General features: G+C 38.5%; 1 protein-coding gene across 1 annotated transcript; it reads left to right on the top strand.

Annotated features, from left to right (window-relative positions):
• The first annotated feature begins 647 nt into the window (after positions 1-647).
• Positions 648-1,568, top strand: LOC106298410. The gene is made up of 2 exons (XM_013734527.1): positions 648-1,096; positions 1,168-1,568. The coding sequence occupies exons 1-2, from the start codon at positions 937-939 to the stop codon at positions 1,410-1,412; spliced, it is 405 nt and encodes a 134-aa protein (XP_013589981.1). The 5' UTR covers positions 648-936; the 3' UTR covers positions 1,413-1,568.
• The last annotated feature ends 7,494 nt before the right edge of the window (positions 1,569-9,062 follow it).

Below are 9,062 nucleotides of genomic sequence, written 5' to 3'. Positions count from 1 at the left end.
TTACTTGTGAAACATAACCTAACAATAACATATATCCACTTTGGATTCCTTTTCACTGATTTACTCATTGGTTTAGAGAGTAAGCTAGCCAGAAACTAATCTATAATTTAATGACAAACTTTTTGACAAAAATGTGAAAAGAAGGGACAAAGACAGAAAACTGAACACTGTAATATTTTTTAGTAATAGAAAAAAAACTTATCAAACTAAGGATGACAGACAAAAAATCATTTAACTGATACAAGGAAAGCAACGTCCATAAAGTTTTAATGTATTGGATGTGTGGCCAAGTTCTTTATAAAATAGAAACAAAAATGTAGTGCACCAAGATGTGGTATTTAATATGTAAATAATAGCTTTATAATTAAATCTTTATAGATTTTAATAATTATGTGTACATAGGTTAACAACAGAAGATAAGTTTGATAATTTAACTTATAAATATATTTATCTTATACCTCTTATACATAAGTCCATACAGTGAATCTAGTTATACATATGGTCAGAAACTAAAGACAATGAAGATTTTTATTATGATAGAAGATTTTATCATTTCCACTTGATTTTTGAGCCTGTGACTAATAGAACCAAACACCACTCTCTCTCTCCAACAGAAGATAAAAAGAAGACAGCACACAAAGAAACTCCAAACATATGATTATTGTCAGAACTTTTTCCCACAATTTCTTTCAAACCCACTTCTAAATAAACTCCAATCTTTTTTTTCCTGCTTTAGAGAGGATATCCCTCACCGTTCAACCACAAGCAGTACTTGTTGCGTAACGTTGTTCGTACGACCAATCTCTCTGCAAGCACACACATGCCCTCCTATTAAACTCAATTCTGATCAACAACCTCTCTTATCTCTCTCTGTTTCTTCATCAAGTTGTTTCTTTTCATCTGAATCTTGAGCGAAGAATCTCTTCTCTGATCCACATGACTTGCATACTGAGCTGCTCTCATGGCGTCGTGATCGCAACCGCCATGGTTTTCTCAAGCACCGCTCTGTTTCTTACCATTTCCCGCCAATTATGTGGTAATAATCAACCATCAGACATCCAGGATCAACATATCCTCCGACCATGTCTTTGTTCAGGTACGTTTTTGTCTTTTCTGACCATCCTCCGGCCAGAAAAAAGTTTCTAAGTTTCTTGTTCATTGATACAGAGGAAAAAAAGAAACAGAGGAAGAAGAATAAGAAGGTGAAATTTGCAGAGAATGTGAAAGAACCTAAAGGGAACGGTGAAGAGTATCGTAGAAAGAGGGAAAGTCTACGGAGAAACGTACCGGAACCGGTGATTAAACCGGATAAGACCGGTTCAGTTTGTAGAAACAACATGCCTGCTAACCGGATTGCTCTGTACAATGGGATTCTTAGAGACAGAGATCATCGAGTTCAGTGCTCCTATTAACTTTTGCTATTTCTTCTTTTGACGTAAAAAAAGAAATAAAAATTTTATGTGGATAACTTTTTCCTAATTAGCTTTTCTGGGTTCTCTGTATGTACATTTCTTCTAGAAAATCTGTGTAAATGATTGATATGTAAAACAGAGTTTTTTACTTTTTTAGCAACAAGGAAATGGTAAAAGCTAAACAATAATTTTGAAATTTTGAGAAGTATAATAATTTATTTAAAAAAATCAATAATGTGTTAAATAATATATTAAAAATTAAAAATTTAGCGATTAAATCAACATTTCATTAATATGTTGTTATTATATGTTGTCAGATCTGAATCTTATGTTTGTGGAACTATCATTAATATTGAAATATTTTTACAAGTTGAAACATAAACATTTTCCAGACGAAAACTGTTATATGTCGTGAAAATTGTTAAAAGAGGTTAGATTTACACAATTCATTTACATTGGTATTATATTACCTCAATCTTTTGCGTAAAGTGAACTACAGTGAAGAATGAATATTCCGGATATTCGACCAACGACTCGACATACATACATTATCAGTCGTATAAACCCTCCTTTACTCTTTTTATTTTTGCTAGGAGTCCTTTACTCTTTAGCTCGTTAGCATAACATTAGTTACTGAAAGCAAAACTCAGATAGACTAAAACAGAACAAGTTTCAAGCTTTTCATTCTTATTTCTTGCTTAAGGTTCTTTTACAACTTGAGATGTCTATTTATAATGTAATCTTGAAACTCTAGTGTTGCGCCTTGCTGTCCATTAGGTCTTCACATCTTCATTAGATCCTAGCAGCTGGAATATGTTCTGTAACGCTATTGGTTGCTTTGTTCCGTACGTTGCAGGACCACCTCTTTTGTCTCTTTCTTTGGTTTCAGTTTGACAGATTGTAGCCGTTGAATGTTCTTGTCCTTGAATGGGATTTTGGTTTGGTTCTTCTGAACTCATCTTAGTAAAGCTTGTCTCAGCCTTTAACAACTCGAAACCCATTCCACATTCAACTGAATCTTCCTTTTGCTCTGTTTCAGAAACAGAACATGATGTTTCTGAAACTGGTTTCACTTTCTGTTTCCAAGCCATTTGTGCTTTGTCTTTCTTATCTACACGCCCCCTCAAACTTTGTGTGGGAGAAGCGACCACACCAAGTTTGAACTGTAGGTCCTGAAAGCTTTGAGTTGGTAAAGACTTAGTAAATATGTCGGCCAGTTGATGAACTCCCGGGATGTGATGTACTATCAGTTTGCGCAATGCCACTTTCTCCCTCACAAAGTGAAAATTCACTTCAAAATGTTTAAGACTTCTTGTGCATAGCTGGTGTAGCAGACAGATAAACAGCTGATAGGTTGTCACAGAATATCTCAGGTGGAGAGTCTTGAGGTATGCCAATTTCAGTCAAGAGATTGGAGAGCCAAACTATTTCAGCTGCAGTATCCGACAAAGTTCTATATTCAGCTTCGGTTGAGCTTCTGGACACTGATTATTGCTTTTGTTCTGACCAGGAGATTAATTTTGAACCCAAGAGTGTGAAAAATCCACCAGTCGACCTTCTTGTGTCCTGACATCTTACCCAATCACTATCACTATAGGCTTTGACAGTGGAATTGGTGTTAGAATGAAACAATAATCCAAGATGTGTTGTCCCTCTGAGATACCTCAACACACGCTTCAGTAGATGAAATTTTGTCTCTGTTGGGGCATGCATCTTTTGACAAATATAATTGACTGCAAATAGAAAATCTGGTCTTGTTAGAGTCAAGTACTGAAGCTTACCTGCAAGGCTTCTAAAATAAGTTGGTTGCGGAAACAATGTTGATTCATCAGGAACTCTATTTAGTTGTTGCGGTAAAGGAGTAGAGACTGGAGTGCGGCCTGACATGCCAGCAATGTAAAGCAAGTCCTCAGCATCTTTCTCCTGGTTTAAGAACAATCCAGTCGAATGAAATTGAACCTGCAAGCCTAGAAAGTAATGAAAACGTCCCAAGTCCTTCATTTTGAACTCCTTATTCAGAGTTTCAAGAAGCTTGTTGATGAGAGAGTTGTTGCTTCCAGTTAAAGCAATGTCATCGATGTAGAGAAGAAGCAGAATGATGTCTCCATTTTTCTTGTAGATGAACAGGGAAGGTTCTCTTATGCTGCAGACAAAACCAAATTCCAACAAGAAATCACTGAACCTGTTGAACCATGCCCTTGGAGCCTGCTTCAATCCATAAATAGCTTTGTTCAACTTGCAAACATAACCCGGTTTCTCTTGATTTATAAAGCCTGGAGGTTGATGCATATAAACTATTTCAGTCATGTCTCCAAATAGAAAAGCATGCTTCACATCAAGTTTTCTTATATACCAATTATTCATTGTTGCAAGATGAAGAACTGCTCTGATCGTTGGTGATTTGACCACAGGACTATATGTATCCAGGTAGTCTATTCCTTCTTCTTGATCATAACCTTTCACCACCAGACGAGATCGAAGACATTTAACCGTTCTATCAACATTTAGTTTAACCCTGAAGATCTACACCCAAGAATGTGCATATCAGGTTGATAAGGCACAAGTGTGACGGTGTATGTTTCATCAAAAGACACCATCTCTTTTGTCATTGCTCCATTCCATCCGGGATGTTTAAGCGCCTCAGTCACAGTTCGCGGTTCAGTTGGAGTTGAAGTGACAGTGAAGAGAACATAACAAGGATTTGGTTTAACTGTTCCCACTTTAGATCGCGTGATCATGGGATGTTGAGACTGAGTTGCTACAACAGTCACATGGTTATTCTCTTGATAGGAGATGCCATTGCAGGGGGCTTTGTTTGTTGTGGACGGCTGTAGAGAATGATCTGAGCTGGTGATATTTTCTACTGTTCTTGAGTCTGAAGAAGAGGAGAGTTCGTCTAGAATATTAGGAACTCCACTAGATGGCAAAGTGCCAAATTGAATAGAAGAAGGATAACTAGAAGCTGTTTCTTTGTTTTGAGAGGCAGAAGACTGAGAGGAGTTACTGGTTTCACCCGTTGCTGTGTCTTCTGAGACATTGCGCTCTATAAGAGGAACTACAACTGACGGTGAGCTGTGTTGTGGTCTGGTTTGCAGAGGAGTAACTCTAAGAGGAGATTCACTCTGATATGATGCTGAAGTATTCTCTGATTGATTTGAGTCTTGAGGTTCTGGAGCGGTCTTGGAATACAAGAAACCTTGCTGCCAAGCCTGGATCAGAGGAGTTGTATGAAGCTGATGAATGTGAGAATATGTAGAGGCGAAAGGATATATTTGTTCATCAAACAGAACGTGTCTGTTGATGTATATCTTACCTGCTGGGGGATGAAGGCATCTGTATCCCTTATATTTCTCATTATAACCCAGAAAAACACATTGAAGAGATTTAGGATCAAGCTTGTTGGAAGCATAATGTCTGAGTGATGGATAGCAAGCACTGCCAAAGATCCTAAGGGCTGAGTATTATGGTCTTCTGTTGAATAAGGCTTCATAGGGGCTCTTGTTGTCAGTGAGCTTTGAAGATGGTAGAAGATTGCCAAGGAAGCATGAAGTGAAGAAGGCTTCGACCCAATATTTCTGAGGAACTCTCCCATCAAACATCATAGATAGTCCAAGCTCTGTAATGTGTCTGTGTTTTCTTTCCACAATGCCATTTTGTTGAGGCGTGTGCGAGCAATAAATCATCTGTTTGATGCCGTGATTGGAAAGGTGAGCAACAAAGTTGTTACTCGTAAACTCCCCTCCCCCATCACATTGAAACATAAGTATCTTCTTGACTAGTTGTTTCTCAACCAAGTTTTGCCGTAAGATGAATATTTGCAGGAAATCCGACTTCTGTCTCAGAGGATAAAACCAACTATATCGAGAGAAATTGTCAACGAAGATAACATAATAGGAGATGAACCCCAGAGATCACAGTGAATCCTCTCTAAGGGTCTACTAGACACATAAACAGAACTAGAAAAGGGTAATTTAGAACTTTTGCCAAGTTGACATGAATCACAAATCTTGGACATACTTTTATTGATGCTTATAGCTTGTCTTCTAGATAGAGTTTGAAGGATCTCAACACTTGGATGACCTAATCTTCTATGCCATACTTCAGCACTAGCAGCTACTTGCCTTGCCGTATAAAAAGAAAAGAAAGTTAAGTTTTCCAAAACATACAAATCTTTAAGTCTACTTCCTTGAGTCAGGATTTGCTTGGTGAGCTTGTCTTTAACATACACACCATCACAATCAAAGGTGAACTCACATGGTTAATCTATAGTTAGCTTTGAAACTGAGAGCAAAGATTTTGCAATGTTTGGACAAGCTAAAACATCTTTAAGTGATAGAATACCTGATGTAGTTTGTAATGGTGTAGACCCGATGTGAGTTATTGGGAGAAAGTTTCCATCAGCTACCATCTCAGAATCACGACCCTGATAAGGTTGAGCTGTCTGAAGGTTTTGTTGTGAGCTGGTAACATGCGCATATGCAGCTGTATCAGGATACCACTCTGTACCGTTGTAGGATTGACCAGAGGCTGGAGGATCATTTGAAACCTGCAATGCCGCCATAGCAGTAGGTAGATCATCACTTTGGTAAGAGATGTCAAAACGTCTGTAGCACTTCATTGCATTATGTCCAAAGCGACCATAAATTTGACAAGTAGGTTGAGTTGAGGAGTCTCCAGGAGATGAGTTGTTGTTTAAAGAGACTTGTTGATGAAAACCACGACCCCTTGTAGAGTATCCTATGCCTCTGCCATAACCAAATCTTCCACTGTTGCCCCCTCTACCACGGTACTGATTGAAGTGAGGCATCTGCTGTGAATAGTATGGATTTTGAGTAAAAGGTTGATCATTTGTTGCCACATGATCTGAGAAACTTCATATGACTTGAGACGATCCTCAAACCATGTGAGACGCGGGACTGTGTCTTCAAAAGATGGAGCAGTTGGAGAGTCCATTGCTCCTTCAATACTGGTCTTGATTGGCTCATATTCACGCCCTAGACCCTGTAGAGTTGCAAAGACCTTCATTTTTTCTGTGACAGGACTACCCACTGAGTGAAGTTGATCACATAAGTCTTTGATTTCTTTTAGATAATCACTCATAGTCTTGTTGGCTTTGGTGACCGTTTGAAGTCGACGTTGAAGTTCAAAAAGGCGTGAAGAAGACACTCTGTTGAAGTGATTTCTAAGAGAGATCCAAACCTCCAGAGCAGCGTGAGCTCCTAGAACAATACCGAGGATGTCTTCAGAGAGAGAACCAACCAACCACGCTTGTACTATCTGATCAGATCTGACCCATTGTTGATGGTCTGGGTACATGTATAGTGGCTATCGGCTCAGGAGAGGCTCCATTAACAAATCCAAGAAGACCAACACCGGACAAGAATGACTCAAACTGACGCTTCCACTGAATATAGTTGCGTTCGGTGAGATTGATAGTAAAACAGTTTGAGATGTTGAGTTTAGGCTGAGAGTAGAGATCTAAGCCGTCCATAGCTCAAAGAGAAAGAAGGAACCCAGATCTACAAGCTGCGCTCTTATACCATGATAACATTTGAAGATAAAATAGATTTATGCTCTAAAGAGCTTATTGAAAGACTAATAGCTCATAGAGCTTTATTGAATGACAAAGAAACTAAAGAAAGGAAGCTTGAGAGTTGTCACCAAGAGCTAGCAAGATTGATTGATATCATAAAAGGGTTTAATGTGGCTGTAACTATGGCAACCAAAGTTGCTTACACAAGAGTTCATAACAACATATATAAGAGTCTAGATTGCTGGAAACCCTAACATAAATGGGTCTTGGGCCTGACTTGGGTTTGTTCTCTAATACTTGATAACATTTGAAGATAAAATAGATTTATGCTATAAAGAGCTTATTGAAAGACTAATAGCTCATAGAGCTTTATTGAATGATAAAGAAACTAAAGAAAGGAAGCTTGAGAGTTGTCACCAAGAGCTAACAAGATTGATCAATATCATAAAAAGGGTTTAATGTTGCTGTAACTATGGCAACCAAAGTTTCTTACACAAGAGTTCATAACAACATATATATAAGAGTCTAGATTGCTGGAAACCCTAACATAAATGGGTCTTGGGCCTGACTTAGGCTTGTTCTCTAATAATGCCCCGTAAATTTAGCATCGGGTGAAAGCGAAGAGACTGAGTTTGAATGCAAATAATGATGGCTTGGAATGAGCATACGTAGATGAAGTAGGATGCTATTGATGTAGGCAAATGACTCTTCTTCTTCATGGAAAACAAACTAAGTGTGAGATCTATTCAGGGCTATACTTGGAGAGTATCACATGGTTTCACTGAGAGGTTTCTTTTGAACTTGGAGAACTTAGTGGATCTCACTCAGAGGTATAATTGTGACCTTTTTGTCTCACTATGACTCTAGGCTTACTTAACCTATTCCTTACTATGTCTCATGAAGAAGCAAAACTCTCTTTCCACACTTACTAAACCATCCTATTAACTCTCTGATTCCCATCAATATACCATCAAAACTCTGCTTCTAAACAATCAGACTTTCTCTTTGAGATTTCAGCGAGCACCTTGTGTGCACTCGGTAAAACCAGAGACTTGTACTAACTTATTTCTGTTCAGACCGAAACCAAGACTAAGCAACGCCATCCCAATCACGTAGATAAAACCAGCTACAAAGCACCAATCAGACAATGACCAACAAACCTGTTCTTCTTGATATATCAATCGACAAGCTCTTTTTTTTGTAAGACGAGAAAGCAATTACCGTGAGGAGAGGCTTGAGGTTTAGACAGTGATCTCTTGAAGTTGAAACCTTCAGCCTTTGACGCCTTGCAGAACCCGTGCTATGTCACCTCCATCAACGGAAGCTATTCCTTTGTTGATTTTCCCTTCACATCTTCAGGGACGAGCGACCATAGTCTCCGGCATTGCCATAGTTTTCTCTAACGTGACCAAGGTTCTTCATAACTCTTGCAAAGCAGATCTGTAACCCAGTCTGGTGCTTCTCTTCTACTGCAGATAGATGTCGTGAGCAAGGAAGTGTTACTCTAGACACAACAGACATGAATGACCCCTTTTTTCAGTAGCAGAAGACAGATGAAAAGTTTGGAACTTTAGTGATATAAGAAGTTTGGAGCTTGTGAGAAGTTGAAAAGAAGCATAGAGACACCAAGATCTACTCCCTGGTGCTCTGATACCATGAAAGCAAAACTGAGATAGACTAAATAGAACAAGTTTGAAGCTTTTCATTCTTATTTCTTGCTTAAGGTTCTTTTACAACTTGAGATGTCTATTTATAATGTAATCTTGAAACCCTAGTGTTGCGCCTTGCTGTCCATTAGGTCTTCACATCTTCATTGGATCCTAGCAGCTGGAATCTGTTCTGTAACGCTATTGGTTGCTTTGTTCCGTACGTTGCAGGACCACCTCTTTTGTCTCTTTCTTTGTTTTCAGTTTGACAGATTGTAGCTGTTGAATGTTTTTGTTTTTGAATGGGCTTCTGGTTTGATTCTTCTGAGCCCATTTTAGTAAAGCTTGTCTCAGCCTTTAACAACTCGAAGCTCATTCCACATTCAATTGAATCTTCCTTTTGCTCCGTTTCAGAAACAGAATATGATGTTTTTGAAACTGGTTTCACCTTCTGTTTCCAAGCCATTTGTG

This window comes from Brassica oleracea, chromosome C6 (genome assembly GCF_000695525.1).
Source record: "Brassica oleracea var. oleracea cultivar TO1000 chromosome C6, BOL, whole genome shotgun sequence".
NCBI classification, from domain to species: Eukaryota; Viridiplantae; Streptophyta; class Magnoliopsida; order Brassicales; family Brassicaceae; genus Brassica; species Brassica oleracea.
The sequence above is the reverse complement of the archived record's forward strand: the minus strand, read 5'-3'. Positions and strand labels throughout refer to the sequence as shown.